Here is a 22,842-nt window from a genome sequence, read left to right on the forward strand (position 1 = left end):
CCGGGGCGCCGGACTCTCGCCGGCTTTTCCTCAAGCGATGGGATGAGCTCCCCCTCCCCCCCCCCAAAAAAGAGAAAGAGGATGTCCTTACAGGTGAAACTCGGAGAATTAGAATATCGTCGAAAAGTGCATTTATTTCAGTAATGCAACTTACTATTTTTTAGTTTTCTTTTAATTTTTACAAATGCTTTCTTTTGGAAATTCCACAGTAATAAAACAAATAGTTACAATAATAAACAAAAATTAACATCACTATGACATTTCATTAATTACATTCCATTTATAATTGACCCGCCTAACGACAAATAATTGCAATTACAACATATAAAGGCTTGACATACTGTATCTTGCTTTGCATGTCATGCATCTATCTCATATATTGGTTTCACCTTTTAAGTTGCATTACTGAAATAAATGCACTTTTCGACGGTATTCTAATTTTCCGAGTTTCACCTGTATGGTTAGTCTGCAGCAGGTTGATGGTCCTTGGCCGCCGGGGCTTGTCGCCACCCCCCCTCCATTCGTGGGTGTAGCCAGGGGGCAGTTGCCCCCCAATCAAGTAAGTAAATAAAAATACTTAAGTAAAATTAAAAATTATAGAAAGATTTTGACAGATTTTTCTGAGCACTTGGGATCAAATGAAAGTAATTTAAAACAGCTGTTGTTGAGATTTCATTCTGAATCTGCTGCACAGAGCAAGACAGAGGATGGTGTCAGGTGGGTGTCCTGCCCCCCCCCCCGATCATAAATCGCCCATGGCCCTGGGGCAGTAGGCCCGTAACTACCAGTAGCAGTGTGGGGCAAATGGGGCTTGTCCACCTGGGAAGGTAGCCCACATAGAAGAAAGAAGGAAAACTCACAGGGCAACTTCTGGAGGAAAAGGCTAAAGGGTAGACTACACCAGTGTTTCTCAACCAAGAGCCAAATGGCCCCCTGCTCCCCCAGATATTCCAAGGGGGCCACAGGTAAAATTATATAACATATAATTATAGAAATTATAAATAAAACATGTTCCCTTTACAAACAAGACAGTTACCTTTCTACTGGTAGGACAGGGCCGGGGGGGGGGGCACAAGAAGGAAACAAGGTCAGAAGGCGGCCAAAACAGCCCTACACAAATCCAGAATGGAGGCCCTAAGATGGTGGGGTGGCGCCTTGGACGCCTCCTTCCAGCAACTCCCGCAGCCAAGCTGGTGCCAAACATCTTGCTCTGCTTTCCTTTGGACCACATCAGTGAGGCGGGGTGTGTGGTCTTGTCATCTGGGCAGCCCAGGACCTCCAGACACACTGCCCAGGCTTGTGTCCCAAGGAGGTCACTTCACGGCTGCGAATGCAGTGGTTTGACTTCACCCCCGAAGGTGCGCTCCATTGTCTCTCGAGACAGAGGGATGCCAATCAATAGCTAGGGCAGTGGGGAGGGGTGGTGTTTCCCCCAGATCTCCCTCACTGGCTTCCTATCGTAGGTGTTGTTGGGATGCCACTGGTTTGCTCAATGGTCAGGGCTCAATGGCCCTGACGCTGCTGGGAGCTGGAATCCCAAAACATCTGGAGGATCTGCACCACTGAAACAGAGGAAGTGGAAGGAATTTTGTGCACCGAGTCGCCACCCCACATCCCGTTGTCTGAAATATTGGTGTTTGTGGGAGAGTGGCAGCCGTAGGTTCTCTCTCTCTCTCTCTCTCTCTCTCTCACACACACACACACACACACACACACACACACACTGTATAGTCAGAGGCTTCTTTTTGGCGATCACTCGTAGCCAAGTAAGTTTGTCTTCCATATGCACGATTTTAACAATGGGTCCGTAAGTGACTGTGGAGGCCAATTCTGGATTCACACGTCCTTCCACAGTGGGGACATTGGTTTCCAGGCGGGAGTTGATCACGGTGTGGATTTGCCAAGCGTGCCTTCCTCTTAGCACGTTTCTCCCTTGCGTCCTGAGTTCAAGTTTCTTCAAAGCCCATGACACCTTTGGTAAAGGCTGTTCTCCTGTGTTTCCCAGTTGTCGGTGTTTATACTACCTTTCTTTAGATTTGCCTTGAGACAGTCTTTAAACCTCTTTTGTTGACCACCAGCTTTACGCTTTCCATTTTAAAGTTCGGAATAGAATAGTTGCTTTGGAAGACGATCATCAGGCATCCGCACAACATGACCAGTCCAACGCATAGCTGTCAAGTTCTCCCTTTTTTTTAAAGGAAATTCCCTTATGCTGAATAGGCTTCCTCGCGAGAAAAGGGAAAACTTGACAGCTATGGTCCAACAAAGTTGATGTTGAAGAATCATTGCTTCAACACTGGTGATCTTTGCTTCTTCCAGGACACTGATATTAGTTCACCTGTCTTCCCAAGTGATGTGTAAAAAATTTCCGAGACCCTGTTGATGGAATCTTCTGAGGAGTCGGAGATGGCATTTATAAGTGTTTCACAAGCATATAGTAAGGTTGGTAGTACAATACCTTTGTAAACAAGCATTTTTGTTTCCCTGCGAATGTCCCAGTCCTCAAACACTCTGCACTTCAATTGGGAGTAAGCCACACTTGCAGAGCTCAGGCGATGGTGGATTATGGCATCAATGTTGGCCTTGTGGAAAGATAACTGCCTAGGTAGAAGTGATCAACATTTTCCAATGTTACACCACTGAGTTGGATTTGTGGCGTTGCAGAGGGGTTATTTTGTACTTGTTGGTGCAGCACTTTGGTTTTTTGGATGTTGAGTGATAGGCCAAGCTTTTCGTAAGCTTCTGCAAAGATATTTAGGATGGTTTGGAGGTCATCTTCTGAGCGTGTGCACACTACATTGCCATCAGCATACTGAAGCTCTATGACGGACGTTACGGTAACCTTACTTTTTGCTTTCAGCCTGCTCAGATTGAAGAGCTTTCCATCTGTTCGATATATGATTTCTACTCTGGTGGGGAGTTTCCTGGCGACAAAGTGTAGGATCATGGCAATGAAAATAATGAATAGAGTTGGGGCAATAACACAACCCTGTTTAACACCTGATCCCACTGTGAATGGTTCACTTTGAGAGCCATTGTTATCTGCGATTGTTGCTGTCATTTTATCATGGAGGAGCCGAATGATGTTTACAAATTTATCTGGGCAGCCAACTTTCAGAAGGACAGTCCATAGGGCATTACGATTTACAGTGTCAAAAGCCTTAATCAGGTCAATAAACACCATATACAGGGGTTGGTTTTGCTCTCTGCATTTTTCTTGAAACAGCCACCACATGGCATACGATTGCGGGAGTCTGAAGGTGGTGTGGCGAAAATAACAAGAGGCCAACCAGAGAATATTGAGAAGCAAAGCAACTAGTAAGCCTGATCTTTATTGAACTGTTGCAACAGGGTGCCCCCTTACAGGCAGGAGAAAGGAGGAGGAGGACCCAGGACCAAGGTGTGCCTGCCCTTATGTAGAATTTTCAAATTGCCCACCCTCAAACTCCAGACCAACCCCAGAAACATCATACATACATCACAGAAGGGGTGTAGCCCAAGACCACCCCCCAGATACATCATACCTACATCACAGAAAAGGCGGTCTACAACAGAAATTTGAATATTGTTGTCTTTCCTGTCTGCCAAGTTATCTGATAATGCCTTATCTAATTGCCTTTCCTGGTAGTCTGGCCATTTCTTTGAGATGGTAATTATTTAACTCCTGAGACAATGGGAAGGTTCCCTCACCCCCTCCCCTCCTTGCAGAGAAACATTTGGTCAGTTTGGGAGTCAAAATGGTTTCAGAACTGTCTTCCTGTACCGTTTTCAGTCATTGGTTTATGCCTTGTACATTTATGAACATTTATTATATATCTAGGACCTTAAAATTATTATAACACTACGCAGGGGTGCCAACTTGAATAAAATATTGGGGGGGGGGGCAGCAGGGCCAGCTCTAGGAAGAGTCCCAGTGGTGCGGTGCGCCAGGGCGTCGGGCCGGTAGGCGGGGCGCTGCGCAGGAAAGCCATGCGGAAGCCATGCTGCGCCCTGCGAGGGCGGGGGCGCCAGAGCGATCTCCGCCCCTTAGCGCCAGGGTGCCCGACCTGCTCGAGACTGCCCTGGGGGGCAGGGTGGACCTGCATGATTTGTCACAAGATGTGGTGCAACCATACCCTTTGAATGGCAATGCCCATCAACTTGGGGGACTGACCCCTTCAAATATTTTATGGGGGGGGGCAAAGGAACCTCAGCCCCTAGGAGTTGGCTCCTGTTGTCTGTGTCTGTGTGTGTGTGTCTGTGCGCATGTGTCAGTTCCCAATTTCAAAATGGTCATCCAGGTTACACTGTGTTCTCAGTGACTAATGGGCAAGACCTGCACGGCTGGGATTTCCCCTCCTTGGAGTTTGTTTTTAGAGACCTGACTTCCTCCCCGCCCCCCCCCCCCCTTGCTGTGTTCCAGTTCATGCACACAAGGCCACCTTTTACTGTAAATCGTGCCCCTGTGCCAGGTTCCTCATTCCAAAGATGAGAGGCACTACGGGCTTGGGTGAATATCCATCTCCTTGGCAGACAGCCTGCTTACAATACTTATTTATTTATCTATTTATCACAGGGGATCAGCAGTTCTTCAGAACAGGGGTCAGCAACCTTTTTCAGCCGTGGGTCGGTCCACCATCCCTCAGACCATGTGGTGGGCCGGACTATATTTTGTAAAAAAAAATATGAATTCCTATGCCCCACAAATAACCTAGAGGTGCATTTTAAATAAAAGCACACATCCTACTCATGTAAAAACATGCTGATTCCTGGACTGTCCGCGAGCCGGATTGAGAAGGCGATTGGGCCGCATCTGAACCAAAACTCCAGTTCCTCCTATTGAAAACATAGTGAGGAATTTTGTCCCTGGAGACGTGGTTAGACTTCAAGAGATTTGTATGCTGTCAGGCCAGCTCAGGAGATTCATCACTGCTAATCTCTCTGCATTGAGTAGGACTCAGGTTCTGTTTTTGATTGACAGGCAGACATGTGAAGAATTAATCTCCTGAAACTTGGAGCTTAAGATCAGCTGAGCCCGCTAAATGGCAAAGAGGTCCCAGCAGAAGCAGGGCTGACGTATTTGTCAGCCGAAGACGCAAGTCCGGGCTCTGGATTTAGAATTCAGCAACAAGAGAAGCCGTGGACAATGCGCCATATAGCATTTATGTTTTCTCGTTTTTCCAATCTTAAGTTCTCCACATTTCAACATCAGTTTGCATTAAAAGAAAAGAAAAATTCTCATGCAAATTAATCAGCATTTTAGTGCTAATTTCTCATATACGCATTTTTGAATGCACTTTTGCCTAATACTGTACATTTTTCGCAGTATGATTTACTCTAATACAGTGCTTCTCAAATGGTGTATGCATTCAATTAAATAAATAAGTAAATCTTAATAAGACCGTAAATGCCACCCCCCTGCTTGTGTGAGCAGTTCTACAAGATTTCGCCCTTAAACGTAAAAACAATGCAAAGTGGTTTCTATGAATGTTTTACAATGATTTCCTCTCAGCACCGAGCAACCACTGCTGCTCAAGTGTCCCTCCACACAGATCTGGATTTAGGGGACTGGCTTCTACGGTAGTGAGATGAAATGGCATTTAGGCAGACTTGAACCCTGGTGTCTCCATTTTTCAGCAACCAGCTGCTCCACCAAAACAACCTCTGTGGCTTCCTGGCCATGCTTAAGCCAGGCATTTGCTGTGCTCGATCTTCAGGTTGGAAAAAATGACAATTCCCTACGACAGAATCGTAGAATTGTAGAGTTGGAAGGGACCCCTAAGGATCATCCAGCCCAGCCCCCTGCAATGCAGGAATCGCAACTAAAGAATCTCTGATAGGTGTCCCATCCAATCTCTGCTTAAAAACCTCCAGTGAAGGAGAGTCCGTTCCACTGTCAAACAGCTCTTACGGTGAGAAAGCTATTCAAAGGCTTTGGAGTGAAAAAAAGGAGCAGGTTTTGGGTACTCCACCCTCTGACTGTCTTTCAAACCAGGAAACCATGCCAAGGAAGTAAACGAATAGCAAGGATTTCTAGAAGCACCACTTGTGGTATTACTACACACAGAGTGGACCAGGCTGCCGGTCCCAGATTGGAAGGGCAAGCAAGAAGCATTGCCGGAATGGGCTGCTATCATTTGCCTGTGGTGCCCGTTTTATTATTGTGTCTTCCCTGCTGCACCCGGATCCGTGGTGAGTGACTACTGCCAAGTCTCACTGACTAATGCATAGGAACGTGTTGGGAGGGAGAAAGGCGACTTTGGAGGAAAGTCAACCTTCCAGAAACAGCCAAATCCTTGCGTTGGTTCACACACGAATCAGCTGTTAATAACCCTTGGCCAAAGAAAGCAGAGACCAAAGGAATGGAAACGTGTGTTTTTGTGGTTCATGTAAAAACACGGGCGCAGAATTACTCAAGATCAGTGAAAAACTATAGAGCTTGTCCATTGTACCACAAGGGGTAGCTCATAACTTTCAGCAAAAGGTGCATGAAATAACTCTGCATTGATAGCAATCTTGCAATGCAGCATCTGAGCAATTTGGAGTAAAATAGTTACAGGTAGGTAGCCGTGTTGGTCTGACGCAGTCAAAACAAAATAAAAAAATCCTTCCAGTAGCACCTTAGAGACCAACTAAGTTTGTCATAGGTATGAGCTTTCGTGTGCATGCACACAAAAGCTCATACCTATGACAAACCTAGTTGGTCTCAAAGGTGCTACTGGAAGGATTTTTTTATTTTGTTTTGGAGTAAAATAGACAGAGAAGAAACATGTTCACAATCTTCCTGGCTCGGTTCTGTCTGTGGCACATTTTACTTTCACTGCGCCATGCTCCCCAGGGATTTTAGCCACTTTGGCAACTGAATAGCACCAGAGTTGTGTTTTGTGTTTTGTTTGTTTTGCTGGGAGCTGTTGAAATACGCTGGAGTGTTGTAACAGGCAAAGCCCCAGGGCAGTTTGGACCCTGCGCAGTGTAGAAACTGCTGCTGCTGCTTTTTCTTTTTGACATGGATTTTAAGGCTTGCCTCTAAGGCTTGCTTCGGGAATCGCTTTTGAATAGTTGGGTGCATGTCAATTTCATATCGGTTTCTTCTCTAGTTGTTCTCTGGGGAGGAGGGGAGGCATGTAAATTGAGGGTCAGCCACTGGAAGCCTCGGGGGCCAAATCTGCCCCCACCTGAGGTGTCCACTTGACTCATGTCAAGTTTGTGGTCTACCAAGACTCCCAGATCCTTTTCACATGTACTGCTCTCAAGCCAGGTGTCTCCCATCCTGTATTTGTGCCTTTCATTCCCCCCCCCCAAGTGTAGTACTTTACATTTCTCATTGTCAAACAAGATGCATTTTAACAAGGAGAAATGTAAAGTACTACACTTGGGGGGGGGGATGAAAGGCACAAATACAGGATGGGAGACACCTGGCTTGAGAGCAGTACATGTGAAAAGGATCTGGGAGTCTTGGTAGACCACAAACTTGACATGAGTCAACAGTGTGATGCAGCAGCTAAAAAAGCCAATGCAATTCTGGGCTGCATCAATAGGAGTATAGCGTCCAGATCAAGGGAAGTAATAGTACCACTGTATTCTGCTCTGGTCAGACCTCACCTGGAGTACTGTGTCCAGTTCTGGGCACCACAGTTCAAGAAGGATACTGACGAACTGGAACGTGTCCAGATGAGGGCAACCAAAATGGTCAAAGGCCTGGAAACGATGCCTTATGAGGAATGGCTTAGGGAGCTGGGTATGTTTAGCCTGGAGAAGAGAAGGTTAAGGGGTGATATGATAGCCATGTTCAAATATATAAAAGGATGTCATATAGAGGAGGGTGAAAGGTTGTTTTCTGCTGCTCCAGAGAAGCGGACACGGAGCAATGGATTCAAACTACAAGAAAGATGATTCCGCTTAAACATTGGGAAGAACTTCCTGACAGTAAGAGCTGTTCGGCAGTGGAATTTGCTACCAAGGAGTGTGGTGGAGTCTCCTTCTTTAAGCAGAGGCTTGACAGGCATATGTCAAGAATGCTTTGATGGTGTTTCCTGCTTGGCAGGGGGTTGGACTGGATGGCCCTTGTGGTCTCTTCCAACTCTATGATTCTATGATTCACTTTGTCCACCTGCTGCACAATTGCCAATGCAGAGACAAGTGTGGCGTGCAGATGGAGCAGTAGAAGTAGGAGTCACTAGAAATCCAAGCAGGATAACCCGGGTGTAGCCTGTGGCTCTCTATCATCCCTTCCTAATAGCGGCCCTCGCGTTCAGCTGGTTACTGACCTTGGGATCCAGCAAATGGCCTAAGAACAAGAGTATGTGCAGCACAACTGAAGCTTAGAACATAGGGGGCTTCTTTATATTAAGAGAGCAATTGATCCATGAGGCTCAGTACTGTCTCACTGGCTGGCAGTGGCTCTCCAGGTTGCAGGCTGGGATCCCCTGGAGATCTTCCTGGGGACACCAGGGATTGAGCCGGGGACCTTCTGAATGCAAAGCAGATTGAACCCTGAGCTGCACTCGTTCCCAAGCTATGCAGGCAGAAATCTTTATTACTGTATTAGCATTACTGTACTGGTGATTTGAGCGTTTCATAGGAAATAGACAAACAGGTGTCTGCCCAGAAGGAGCTCACAGTTTAAGGCAGACAAATGGGGAGAAACTGAGGGATTGATGGTTATGAGGATAAGCCAAAGGCCATGCAGGAAAATGTGGGTTTTAAGGGGAGTTTTGAAGGAAGGGAGAGAGGTTCTAAACTACAGGGGAGCCCAGTGAGAGACACAAAGGGATGCTTATAATCCATAAATATTTTCAAAAGAAAACAATCTTTTTTAAAAAATAAATTGCTGAGCTGGGGTGCAAACTGGAGGGAAACTGTGTTGCCTTATCCCATGTCAGAACTTTTGTCTGTCTAGCCAGGTATGAAATTCTAAAAGAAATTTCCCGTTCCTGGAGAATGTGAGCTCTTTCTGTGTCACAGTGCCGCCCACAATCTCGCTTCTCTTCCTCCCCAGGTGCAGTCACAGTTCCCTCTGCCTTCACAATGAGCTCCAATCTCACCTCTGCACCACAAACAAACTCATCAGAGAAATCCACTTTGCCAAGTACAAAAGTCACAACAGCTGCTGGTCCCACCAAACCTTCAACAACAGGGACTGCCCCAAGTCCTGATCCATCTTCCTCTGCAGGTAAAAGCGCTGTTCAAATCACTGCTGAGGAGACCACCACTGCTATTTCATTTTTTTAATTTTTTTTAATTATAAAATTAAACTTTATTGAATTACACATTAAAAATACATTCACAATCACACCATAAAAAATAAACAAAATTGTCCAAATCATAAAAATCAATAACCAAACTTTTAAAAAGAACAAAAACAAGAAGACAAGCAAAATCACACACATACAAAAAAAGTAGAAATAATAATAATCATCATAGACATAATCATAACCATAAATTAATTCATAAAGAACATAAACGTAATCCTAAATTAAATCATAAAAAATTATTAACGAATTCTTACATTCATTCTCTCTTTCATACCCCAAATTCCCATGTTGTCCTTTTCTTAAGATTAAATCTTCTTTCCCCTACCCCCCCACCCTCTCCTACTTCCAGTCTTTCCTATATATTGAGTTGTTCCATTCTTGATTAATGCATACTTATTTCCAATTTCTCTTTTTTCTTTAATTTCCTCACCCTTCATAAATCTGCCACAAGATTCGTTTTCTCTACCTTGTTTTTTAAATATATCTCAAAGGATTCCCAATTTTTTCCTACTTTCTCTTTCCCTATTCCTTTGGAGATCCCATATTTTATAGCCAAATTTTTATATCCCATTAATTTCATTTGCCAATCACTGCTATTTCAGAAGTGTCTGTCAGCCCTGCAGAAGAAACCACTCATTCCCAAGCAAAAATGTTCACAGAAGAATTATCGGTCACCTCGCCAGCTGTACCCACACCTGGAAGCTATTCTACCACCACCTGGCCACCGAGGTCCACCTTGGTAACTTTCCGTTCCACCTTCGCAGGTGAAGGCTCTCCTACCATCAGCACCACGTCCAAAGTCACTTCCACCCCTGTTGCTCCCACCATTTCACTGCTCCATACCACAAACACCCCCAGCCTCACTATTACTACAGCACCAAAGGCAAGCTCAGCAGCCCAGTCCACCACCCCATTGCTAAGCACATTGCCAACCATGGATGTCACCACGACAGCTGAGCCCTCCACATTGGCAACCGCTGTGACTGCCACAAGGCTCAGCACTTTGTCAGTCTCTGATCCGTCTTCCTCTCCAGGTAGATCCACAGCTCAGATCACAACTGTTCCAGCGCAGCGTTCTCTCTCACCAGCTGAAACGGCAGCTGAAACTGGCACTCCTTCCAGCACGACAGAAAAGATCGCCACCTCCGTCAGCACTGAGCCTACACCTTTTATCCGAAGAAGTGCAGTCACTCCAACAGAATTCATTTCCCCATCACTAGCTAAGACCACGGGTGAAAGTACCACCACTACTGGCACACCGCCAGAAAAGACCACGTCAACAGGCCTCTCTTCCATCACCCCATCAACTAAAATCACAGGTCAAAACATGAGGTCCAGTAGCACTGAGCCAACACTCAGCCAACAACCAACAATGTCCCTTTTCTCTTCACTGCACGAGGCGACAGCTATCACTGGCACTTCAGAAGCTGGAAACGCACATTCTGCTACTTTGGAAGAAGAAACAAGCCCTACAGTCCTATCTTCAGCCTCTCGAGACAAAGCCACACCCAACACAGAATCTCTTGCTCCTTTGCATACCATAACCACAGCCCAAAGCATTGCCATCCCCAGCACTGAAGCAGAAAGATCCATGCAGGCATCCGTCTCTTCCACGGAACATCCACCGATCTTCAGCACCACTGCAAAAGTCACCTCCACAGCCCTTGCACCATCACTCTCAACTGTTCCCCCTCCATCCACATTCTCTTCTGCAGCCCTGCAGCCCCGCACCAACTCACCTCGGACAGTTGCCGTTAGCAGCTCGACAGCTGGAATGACCACCAGCCCTGGCGCTTTAGGTGATGTGGCTAGCAGCCCTACACCTGAAATCGCAGAGGCCATCAGCGCTATGATAGTAGAAGCTAGCTCAAGATCCCCATCACTAGCTCCTCAAGAGGTAACCACATTCGAAACCACAGAACGTAGAAATCTGACTTCAACAGAGGAGACCACCACTGCTTTTTCAGAAGTGACCACCAGCCCTGCAAAAGAAAAGACCACCAGATCAACAGGGTGGGAACCAACAAACCTGTTTTCAGCTGCTCCAGTTGGAAACACACCTGAACTCACATCTTCTAGTCCCACTCCTCCACCTGCAGAAGAATTGCTTGAAACCTCACCAGCTGTAACAACACCTGGAAGGTATGCTGCCACTACCTCTAGGCCGCCCAGGTTCCCCCTAGTAACTTTCCATTCCACCTTCGCAGGTGAAGGCTCTCCTACCATCAGCACCATGGCCAAAGTCACTTCCACACCTGTTGCTCCTACCATTGCACTGCTCCAAACCACAACCAGCCCCAGCCTCACTACTACTACTACTACAGCACCAAAGGCAAGCTCAGCAGCCCAATCCACCACCCCATTGCTAAGCACATTGCCAACCATGGATGTCACCGCAGCAGCCGACTCCTCCACCTCCATCAGCACTGCCGGAGAAGACAATAGCTCAAGGCTGCCAGAATCCTACAGTCCAGAAGAAGCCACATCTGCAGAAGGAACCACCACCCCAACAACAGTTCATCCTTCATCCTATCCTGGTGAAACAAGCATTGAGCCTACACCTTTTATCCAAAGAAGTGCCGTCACTCCAACAGAATCACTAGCTAAGACCACGGATGAAAGTACCACCCCTGCTGGCACACTGGCAGAAGAGACCACGTCAACAGGACTCTCTTCCACCATCCCATCAACTGAAATCACAGGTCAAACAACAAGGCCCAGTAGCACTGTTCCAAAAGTAGCACTCGGCCAACAGCCAACTATGTTCATCAGCATTGCAGTAGAAGACAATAGGTCAAGGCTGCCAGGATCCTACAGTCCAGAAGAAGCCACATCTGCAGAAGGAACCACCACCCCAACAACAGTTCCTTCTTCCCATCCTGGTGAAACCACCTCTGAGCTCACAACATTTATCCAAAGTTATCAAGCCACTTCAACAGCATCAGTAGCTGCAACCAAGGGTGAAAGTAGCATTCCTGCTGTCACATCGCCAAAACAGACCACATCAACCACAACCGAGCTCACAACCACAACTGGAAGTTCCCCTGCCCTCACCTCAGGACCACAGATGACCTTCACAACCACCTCCGGAGATGAAGTTTCATCTACTACCAGTAAAACTGCCAAGGTCACTTCAACAGTTGCTTCTTCCACCATTTCACTGCTCAAAACTACAACCAGTCCCAGCCTCACTACAGCACTAAAGGCAAGCTCAGCAACCCAATCCACCACCCCATTGCTAAGCACATTGGCAACCATGGCAGCTGAGCCCTCCACATCTGAAACTGCCGTGACTGCCACTAGGCTCAACACTTTCTCAGTCTCCGATCTGTCTTCTTCTCCAGGAAAATCCACAGCTCAGCTCACAACTGTTGTAGCACACGGTTCTCTCTCACCAACTGAAACGGCAGCTGAAACTGGCACTCCATCACGTGTGGCTTCGAGCACGACAGAAGAGATCAGCACTGCAGTAGAAGACAATAGCTCAACGCTGCCAGTATCCTACAGTACAGAAGGAACCACATTTGCAGAAGGAACCACCACCCCAGCAACAGTTCATCCTTCTTCTTATCCTGGTAAAACGAGCGTTGAGCCTACACCTTTTATCCAAAGAAGTGCTGTCACTCCAACAGAATCACTAGCTAAGACCACAGATGAAAGTACCACCCCTGCTGGCACACTGGCAGAAGAGACCACGTCAACAGGCCTCTCTTCCACCACCCCATCAACTGAAATCACAGGTCAAACAACAAGGCCCAGTAGCACTGTTCCAGAAGTAGCACTCGGCCAACAACCAACTATGCTCATCAGCACTGCAGTAGAAGACAATAGGTCAAGGCTGCCAGGATCCTACAGTCCAGAAGAAGCCACATCTGCAGAAGGAACCACCACCCCAACAACAGTCCCTTCTTCCCATCCTGGTGAAACCACCTCTGAACTCACAACATTTATCCAACGTTATCAAGCCACTTCAACAGCGTTCTTCTCCCCATCACTAGCTGCAACCAAGGGTGAAAGTAGCATTCCTGTTGTCACATCGCCAAAACAGACCACATCAACCACAACTGAGCTCACAACCACAGCTGGAAGCTCCCCTGCCCTCACCTCAGGACCACAGATGACCTTCGCAACCACCTCCAGAGGTAAAGCTTCATCTACCACCAGTAAAACTGCCAAGGTCACTTCAACAGTCGCTTCTTCCACCATTTCACTGCTCAAAACCACTACAGCACCAAAGACAAAATCCACAGCGAAACCCACCACCTCACGGCAGGCTACCAAACGAACTACAAACGTCGCAAGGGCAACTGGCGTCACCACATCGTCAAAAATGGTGACCAAAATTATTAAGCGTCCAATTTCAGCGCCGGGTAAGCATACTGACTTTGACAATCACCTGAACAGGGAATACTCACACAAGCAGGGGTGCCGACTTGAATACAATATTGGGGGGGGGGCGGTTAAGTTCTGCCCAACAGAATTGATCACATGATGTGGCTCACACCCCATTTGAATGGCAGTGGGCGTGGCCATCAACCCTTGGGAGGGGAAGCCCCCTCAAATATTTGGTGTGTGTGTGAAGGGACTTTGGCCCCTAGGAATTGGCTCCTAGGCACGCAAGTATGCATTTTGAGCAAATAAACAAACAAATAAGAAGTGGGTTTATTGAGCGTTCACCTCACACAGAACATAAACGGAGGTCAGACTACATCTCGTCTTTATCAAAATTGATATTATTATTATTTATTTATTAGTTCTGCATGGGGGAGAGTCTCACAACTGGGGCAGCACCACAGAGAAGGGCCTACTCATGTTCCCCACATGACAAACAACACCCATTGATGGGGACGCAAGCAGCCCCTCTCCCTAGTCCAGACATCCCCAAACTGCAGCCCTCCAGATGGCCTACAACTCCCATGATCCCTAGCTAACAGGACCAGTGGTCAGGGAAGATGGGAATTGTAGTCCAAAACATCTGGAGGGCCTGAAGTTTGGGGATGCCTGCCCTAGTCTCAGGGCCTGGGCTGGTTGATGGGGCCAAGCTTATGTGGAAAGCTGTTGCAAGGAAAGCTGTTGCCCCACTGTATGCAATGCCACCGGGCGATGCCCTTTTATTCAACTCAAGAGCTGACTTGTGTTCTTGCAGCTCCTTCAGCAGCTCCAGGTGGAACCAAGAGGCCCGCTCCAAGGCCTTCCTGCCCTTCTCTACCTCCGGATACAGGTAAGCGCTTGTCATCCAGGGACTGAAGCATCCCGTGTCGCTGTTCCTAAATCTCACCTGACTTTGCAATTTCTCTTCCTGCTTCCTTGCCCTGACGGGACGTGGGGTAGTTGAATGCTGCCCGTCGTGAAAAGCAGGATACAAATGTCTTAAATACTGGCAAGTAAAGCAATGAATTGACAGGCATTTATACAAAGACACATGATGTGGAGAAAAGGTTTTTCTTCCTGTTTGCTAATACTGGGACTTGTGGCGGAACTGATGCAGAAAAGGAACAATGTGTGATTTTCTCCTCTGCTGGCAGGTGGGACCCAGGTCATCTTGTCAATGGGCTTGACCACTACCCTGAATATCTCAGACCCCACAACCCAAGAGATGGTTTTGAACAAGGTGAGGCTTCATTATTATCATACAGAGTCCTCCAGGCAATTTCTGATTTAACATGGAACAATTTTAAGTGCTTGGTAACCATAATATCAGCTCTGTTTGGATCAGTCATCATTCCTTCTCTTAGGACTTTGTAGGGCTTTTTTATTACCATTTTTATTATTAAACAGTCTCAAAATATCTGTGGGATGTAAGCAATTTTGAGGTAAGGGATCACATCCAAGCCAAACGATTACAAGATGTATTCTTCTTTCTTTGGCGATAACTCGTAGCCGAGGAAGATTGTCTTCCATGAACACGGTCTTAATAGTGAGTCCGTAAGGCCAATTCTGGGATCCACATGTCCTTCCATAGTGGGGACATAAGTTTTGTCCTGAGTTTGAGCATCTTCAAAGTCCACGACACCTTTGGTAAAGGCTGTTCTCCATTTGGAGCGCTCACGGACCAGTGTTTCCCAGTTGTCGGTGTTTATACTAGATTTTTTTTAGATTTGCCCCGGGATAGTCTTTAAACTTCTTATGTTGACCACCAGATTTTGCTTTCCATTTTCAAGTTTGGAATAGAGTAGTTGCTTTGGAAGACGATCATCAGGCACCTGAACAACATGACTGGTCCAGCAAAGTTGATGTTGAAGAATCATTGCTTCGACACTGGCGATCAGAGAGAGGGGCACACAGCATTAGCACCCCAACAGATCTTGCTTTGCCATTAGTCACGGCTTTGGCTGCATCACAGAGCAAGCAGGTCGCTGTGTCTCCAGCTTCCAGGCTGCTTCCAGCTCCGTTCGCATACCACTCTGGCTATTGCCCTCCTACCTAGCAGCTGGGTGAGCAGGGTGGAGAAAAGGACCACTCATTAGCCTGGCAGAAGCCATCACTTAGGACTCAGCCACATCAGTCAAAAAATGTTTTGGATGCATTATAAACATGCAAAGCCAGATGGCACCAGAGAGCAAATAATTTTTCTATGTTTTTTACATAGCGGTTTCCCCCCTTTTGTTGCAGTGATTCAATTTCTGACTTATTTATAGCAATCTTTTCCTGTGTGAAGCTGGAGCTCTCTCAATTTAGCGAATTCTTTTGGGACGCTAATGAGGACACTTAAGTGGCCAGCTAAGGTCGTTGCCTTACAAAGAAATTTGTCTGACCCATTCAGTAAAATCCTCTGTTAGATTCTAACCTTCCCTGGGTATAGGATCCCAATAACTGGAAAGAATTCAGGGCCTCACCCAGACTGAACCCACCATGTCATCTTTAAATGCCAATAACATGAATTCATATACTGTATCTTATTCATTTCCCCACCCCACCCCTGTGTTTGTCCTTTCCTCTCCAGCTGAGTCACGACCTGAACGCCAAATTCCCCTGCGCTGCCTTCAGTGTGAAATGGATAGAGCAGATGAAGTAAAGCTCTAAAAGACTCACGGCAGCCGCTGGCCAATCAGAAATGAAGGCAGAATGAGTCCCACTAAAGGAGAAGGAGAGATTCTGTAGCAGCTGAGCTCCAGTTCTGATACAAGAGTGTCAACTGATTCTGTTTTTCCATCACATGCAAATGGATATCTCTAAGTGCAGACCCCTTGCTTGCAAAGCTTGCTGCTTATGCTTATCAGCAAATGGACCAGAGAGTTGGCATAGCACTGCGGTGAAGAGACTGAGCTACATATCCAGAAGGTCATTGGCTCAAATTTCACTCCTGCCATGAATTCACCAGGGGTCCTGAGGCAAGCCCTTTATCTTCAATGTACAGTATTGGTTGTTTTGGGTGCTATGTTGTGCCAGTCCTTCAGAAACAACCACACCCTTGCCTCTAATTGGCTAGATCCTTTTTCTTAAGAGGCTAGATCTCGAATTGGCTAGATCCCTTCTCTTAAATGTCAGTCACTGCTATGACTCCTTCCATTGGCCAAAACGTTGAAAGGTGAGGGAAGGCTAGTTTCTGGCGAAACTAATGAGGGAAAAAATCACTTGCACATGTTGCCTCACGTATCAGGCGCCAGAATCTTACTTTTAACAAAATAAATAAATAAATAAAAAGTGCACATTTTTGTTTGTTTGAGAATTTAGGAGCGGTGCAGATTTTGAAAGGCAGCTGCATTTCAGCCCTGCATAATCATTTCAGGGACTGCAAATTAGGTAGTTTCACGTGGAAATTCAAACTGAATCGAACTCCTCCCTCAACCCTAGAAGCCATCAAGGTGAGGTGCTTTTGTGACAACTGCAGGTGTGGACCGCCTGACCCACTCAGAGTCGCCTCAGGAGGACCGCAAAGAGCTCAGTGTCCCATCTCGTAATTTCTTCCTTATTAGAAATCCTTCTAACACCTCAGGCCATTAGTGTCCAGCTCAACGCTTCAGGAGTTTGCTAACTCTGTGACGCCACTGCCAAGAATCCAGTTCATTAATTTGGAAAGCTGTTTGGAGGGCTTGAAGGCAATCCTCCGCTCCTGTGCCCGCCCCCCCTCGCCAAATGCCAGGTTGCATAACAGCTTAGTCACCTATTAACTCTTTAATCAGCTTGGTAAAAATCTGCCTAATAAACCTTTGTGCAGCTGAATTTGGTTAAATGTCACCTTGGAGGAAAGTCAAATGCTTTGTGGTGGCAGCTCCAGATTTCGAAAACAGCTCAGGGAGGCTTCCCAAACGGAATCAGTGAGCGTCATCACAGAAGGTCCTCAACTCTACGGTTTTCCATGGGGAAGAGGCAGGGGAATATCTGCATGGGATATTCCCCATAGGGAAATTCACCTGCTTGTGGGCTGTGGACTTAGATTCATTGTCTCAATCAACAGCTAGGGGTCATTTCTTCGCCATACGTTTCCAAGCACAATTCAAAGTGTTGGTGTTGACCTTTAAAGCCCTAAACAGCCTGGGCCCTGTATACCTGAAGGAGCATCTCCACCCCCAGTGTTCAGCCCAGACACCCAGGTTCATTTCCGAGGGGCTTCTGGCAAGATGTGACCTTACTGCAAGATGTGAAGCTACAGGGAACCAGGCAGAGGGCCTTCTTGGTGGTGGCACCCACCCTGTGGAATGCCCTCCCATCAGATGTCAAGAAGATGAGTAATTCTATAGAGTTTGGATTTGATATCCCGCTTTATCACTACCTGAAGGAGTCTCAAAGCGGCTAACATTCTCCTTTCCCTTCCTCCCCCACAACAAACACTCTGTGAGGTGAGTGGGGCTGAGAGACTTCAAAGAAATGTGACTAGCCCAAGGTCACCCAGCAGCTGCATGTGGAGGAGCGGAGACACGAACCCGGTTCCCCAGATTAGGAGTCTACTGCTCTTAACCACTATACCACACTGGCTCTATAACATTTAGGAAACATCTGAAGGCAGCCGTTTTTAAGGTTTGCTGCTTTATTATGTTTTTATATATGCTGGAAGCTGCCCAGAGTGTCTGGGGAAACCTTGTTGGATGCGCAGCATACAAATAATAACATTATTATTGTTATTGTTATTATTATTATTATTATTATTATTATTAATTCAGTTCTTTTATGAACCAATTTTGAAAACCCAAATTCTATCAAAGATAGCAAAAGAGGCACATTTAACTATTGCTGATTTTAAATGACATATCAGTTATGAATTGCATTAAGATGCATTTTCCTGTTGTAAGTTGTTTGAATTCCCCCAATAGAATACTGAATAATAATAATAATAATAATAATAATAATAATAATAATAATAATATATTTTATTTTATTTATACCGCGCCCTCCCCAGTGAGAGCAGGGATCAGGACGGCTGACATCAATAAAATTACAATAAAACATAAAAGAAAGAAAATCAGTTGATTAAAATGCAGATTAAAATACAATTTAGATTTAAAAATTGTTTTAAAATGCAGCCTCATTTTAATATGACAAACAAATCAACCAATCTGGCGCTAGGTGAAAATAAATTGGAGACTAGCATTTAACAGATGAAGGTGCCTCCTAGTAAGAATCTCCTCTGTCATCCTTCAGGAGAATTCTCCCAGCCTTCTGGTCTGGCTCTAAAACATGCACACTGAGGTCCAGCTCTGAGGGCCTTCTGGCAGTTCCTTCCCTGCTAGAAGTGAGGTTACAGGGAACCAGGCAAAGGGCCTTCTTGGTGGTGGCCCCCGTCTTGTGGAACGCCCTCCCACCAGATGTCAGGGAAATAAACAACAATCTGACTTTTAGAAGACATCTGAAGGCAGCCCTGTATAGGGAAGTTTTTAATGTTTGATGTCTAAACCACTGAGGCTCTTGGGCTTGCTGATCAGAAGGTCCGCAGTTCGAATCCCCGCAACGGAGTGAACTCCTGTTGCTCTGCCCCAGCTCCTGCCAACCTAGCAATTTGAAAGCATGCCAGTGCAAGTAGATAAATAGGTACTGCTGTGGCAGGAAGGTAAATGGCGTTTCCGTGCGCTCTGGTTTCTGTCACGGTGTCCTGTTGCAGCAGAAGCAGTTTAGTCATGCTGGCCACGTGATTCGGAAAGCTGTCTGTGGACAAACGCTGGCTCCCTCAGCCTGAAAGCGAGATGAGCGCCACAACCCCATAGTCGCCTTTGACTGGACTTAACTGTCTAGGGGTCCTTTACCTTTACTTTTACCTTTACCTATGATGTTGATGATGGGAGCAGCCCAGAGTCTCTGGGGAAACCCAGCCAGATCAGCGAGGTATAAATAATAATAATAATAATAATAATAATAATAATAATAATAATAATAATTCCACCCCCCACTCAAACAGCCCTATGCGGTTAATGGATAATCAATGGGCTCCTGCTGAGTGTCAGCTGGAAAATGGAAATTGACTGGGGGTTGGACTGGATGGCCCTTGTGGTCTCTTCCAACTCTATGATTCTATGAAAACCAGGAGGTGAGAAAGAAGGAAAAGGAAATTGGCCTGTTCTATTCTCCGGCAGCTTAGAGCCGAGATGGGGGACCTCAAAGGAAAAGGGACAATTTCAATTTCAACACCTTTATTGGCATATATATAAAATATAAAAACAAAGACAAAACATATAAAACATATAGGTCATTAGTATAAATAGTAACTCTACATCATACAGAAATAATGGTGAGCAGGAGGAGGAAGAGGGACAATTTATGAGCCTTGAACGCGAGTGTAAGCTGGGATTCGACATTTGAAAAGCCAGGAATATCTCCATCGATCTAAACCTTGCAAGATTCTTTTGATAGCAGTGAGGCGCTGCTGTGACGTTTGCCCTGCTCACAAGTTGTGCCTGTTATCAGTGATGCTGCCTTTTACGGGCTGGTGACATAATGCCCTCTCTTTCCCTTTGCAAGGCCAAGGCCAAGGCGTTTGTTCCAGCCGAGTGGAGACCCCTTAGTGACCCACGGTCTGTGACCTCATCAGCAGAGTTAATGGGCCGTGTGGGAATTGGCAGAATTAGCATGTTTATATCTCCGAGGCTCCTCAAGCGTGACCAGAAGGCTCATTGAACATTCCTCGCCCTCTTGGAGTGGGCGATGCTTGCAAGCAGGAGCGGCTGGCTTGCATGCCAAGTCTTCCCGGACTCCCTCCTACGTTTTGGGGGTTCTTGAGGGTCCCACAGCAAAATGTGACACCTGATCTAGTGGTTTGGAAACCACGTCCTGGTTTGGAAACCACGGAGTCATCGGCAGAGGTGCACCTAGGGTCCCTTGGCAAGGAGCTGTATTGGCACACGCATACACAGAGGGGAAAAAAATAACTTTACCCCACTAGCCAAATTAGAAATTACTACATTTTATAAGGGGGTGCGGGTGGCGCGGTGGTGTAAACCACTGAGCCTTGTTCGGGCCCAGCTCCTGCCAACCTAGCAGTTTGAAAGCACATCAAAGTGCAAGTAGATAAATAGGTACCACTACAGCGGGAAGGTAAACAGCATTTCCATGCACTGCTCTGGTTCGCCAGAAGTGGCTTAGTCAATCATGCTGGGCACGTGACCCGGAAAACCTGTCTGTGGACAAACGCCGGCTCCCTCGGCCAGTAAAGTGAGATGAGCACGCAACCCCAGAGTCATTCACGACTGGACTTAACTGTCAGGGGTCCCTTACCTTTACCTTTTTACATTTTACAAGACCAAAGTACTTGAAGCATCCCGAGTTAGGGTACGGTGAGGAGGAAGGGAGGGAAAACTGCACGCCTTTGTGATACAGTGTGAGATGTATGGGAAGCTTCTGCAGGTGACCTTTCCATGATAATGGGGTACACATATGCGTCATATACCCCATAGTCTGATAGGTGATTTTAGTGCTTTGAAGATACTCAAACTCAGGACGCAAGGGAGAAACGTGCTAAGAGGAGGAAGGCACACTTGTCAAATCCACACCATGATCAACTCCTGTCCGGAAACCAATGTCCCCACTGTGGAAGGATGTGTGGATCCAGAATTGGCCTCCACAGTCACTCATTGTTAAAACCGTGTTTATGGAAGACAATCTTACTCAGCTATGAGGGATCGCCGAAGAAGAAGAAGAAGAAGAAGAAGAAGAAGAAGAAGAAGAAGAAGAAGAGGAAGCCTGTAATTACTGGATTCCTTGGAAGCATCTTGTGGCTGTGAAGGATTTAGGGCAGGACTCAGGGGGCGCAAAATAATAAAGAAATAAAAAAATGAGTTATTGTGGGAATAAGCAAGCCATTAAATCTTTATTACGGTCATAGACCAGCATAAGTAGGTTGGGGTACAATCATTTAAAATCTGTGAAACGTTTTGGAAAGCTAAAATTATTAAAACAGAAGGTACATATAAAAGACTGTAAGAATCTAAAAGAAGCGAAAAGAAGCTAAAAGAAGGGTGAGGAGCATCAAACGGATGTGGAAGAGCATTCAAGGTTAGTACAGTATATAAAAGGCTATAGCTATCAATTGACAAAGCACTCCAATATGAGTGTTCATTAAATCTAGTTTGTGGCGCAGGTCACCAGCCAACGAGTTTTGAACGTTGCTGTGCAGAACCTGGCAACATTGTACGTTGTAGCAGGGTTGGTATCTCAAAGCAGCAAGGAGGTATAGAATTGTCCTGTGCTCCCTGGGTGCTGATGGAGTAGTGGGGAGATGAGGTGAATATGGATGTCTCTATAATATAGGCACTGGAGAAGCACATGCTCTATTGTTTCTATTTGTCCAGAACCACAGGGGCATTGTCCATCTGAGTAAACTGGGGAATATTTAGGGGGAGGACCCAATTTGGTCCTCGCTCGGGGCTCCATGTTACCAAAGTCTGCCCCTGCTCACGGGTTCCCTAAGAACGCAGGAAGAGCCCCTGCTGGATCAGGGCCAAAGGGTGTTCCTGATCCAACATCCCATTTCACACCATGGCCAACCCCACGTCTCTGGGAAGGCCCCCACAAGTGGGGCAAAAGAAGACCCCGGCTGCTGGATCAAACCAAAAGCCTATCTCATCCCCCTCAACCGCCCCGTTTCAACCGGGACATCCTGGAATTACAAAAGCCATCCCTTATAGTAATATAATAATTTATTATTTCTATGTTGCCCATCGGGCTGGGTTGCAACTACGGCAAGCTTTTTTCTTCTCCACCTTTACATCAGGTGAGATTATTGCTGCATCGAGACTATATCCTTCCTGGATAGCTCAGTTGGTTAGAGTGTGGCGCTGCTGATAACGCCAAGGTTGCAGGTTCGATCCCCATACCGGGCAGCTGCATAAGAACAGACTGACTTCTCTGGCACAATCCTGCAGGATCAGGCCAGTGGCCCACCTAGTCCAGCATCCTGCTCTCACAGTGGCCAATCCGAGCGCAAGAACTCTTTCCCTCCCGTGGTCTGCAGCAACGGGCATTTCGAAGCATTGCTGCCTGTGAACATGCATTCCTGAAAGGATTATATTTGCGCCAACTTCATGATGGCTTTTTTTCTCCATGAGGTTTCCAAGTATTTCTTGAGAGGCAGATTGATGTTATATCAGCAGGCATTAACCCACGCATGCTGAGGCACTTAGAAATCCATGCGGAGAAAAGGAAATGTGCCGTGCCAACTCCCAATATGCCCGCTCTGCCACAG

General features: G+C 46.4%; 1 protein-coding gene across 2 annotated transcripts; it reads left to right on the plus strand.

The window, feature by feature from the left end:
* Positions 1-6,017: 6,017 nt before the first annotated feature.
* On the plus strand, positions 6,018-16,874 carry LOC132592134 (uncharacterized). 2 transcript variants are annotated; one of them, XM_060274278.2, is made up of 6 exons: positions 6,018-6,171; positions 8,978-9,151; positions 10,268-13,603; positions 14,380-14,454; positions 14,759-14,844; positions 16,177-16,874. In XM_060274278.2, exons 1-6 carry the CDS (start codon positions 6,102-6,104, stop codon positions 16,246-16,248), a joined length of 3,813 nt encoding a protein of 1,270 aa, XP_060130261.2. In that variant the 5' UTR covers positions 6,018-6,101; the 3' UTR covers positions 16,249-16,874. The 2 variants fall into 2 exon arrangements, with proteins under 2 accessions (XP_060130261.2, XP_088525442.1); XM_088669316.1 differs by lacking the exons at positions 6,018-6,171; positions 8,978-9,151 and having other exon boundaries at positions 9,808-13,603.
* The last annotated feature ends 5,968 nt before the right edge of the window (positions 16,875-22,842 follow it).

The sequence above is a fragment of the Zootoca vivipara genome, chromosome 5 (genome assembly GCF_965207765.1).
Source record: "Zootoca vivipara chromosome 5, rZooViv2.hap1.1, whole genome shotgun sequence".
Lineage (NCBI taxonomy): Eukaryota > Metazoa > Chordata > Lepidosauria > Squamata > Lacertidae > Zootoca > Zootoca vivipara.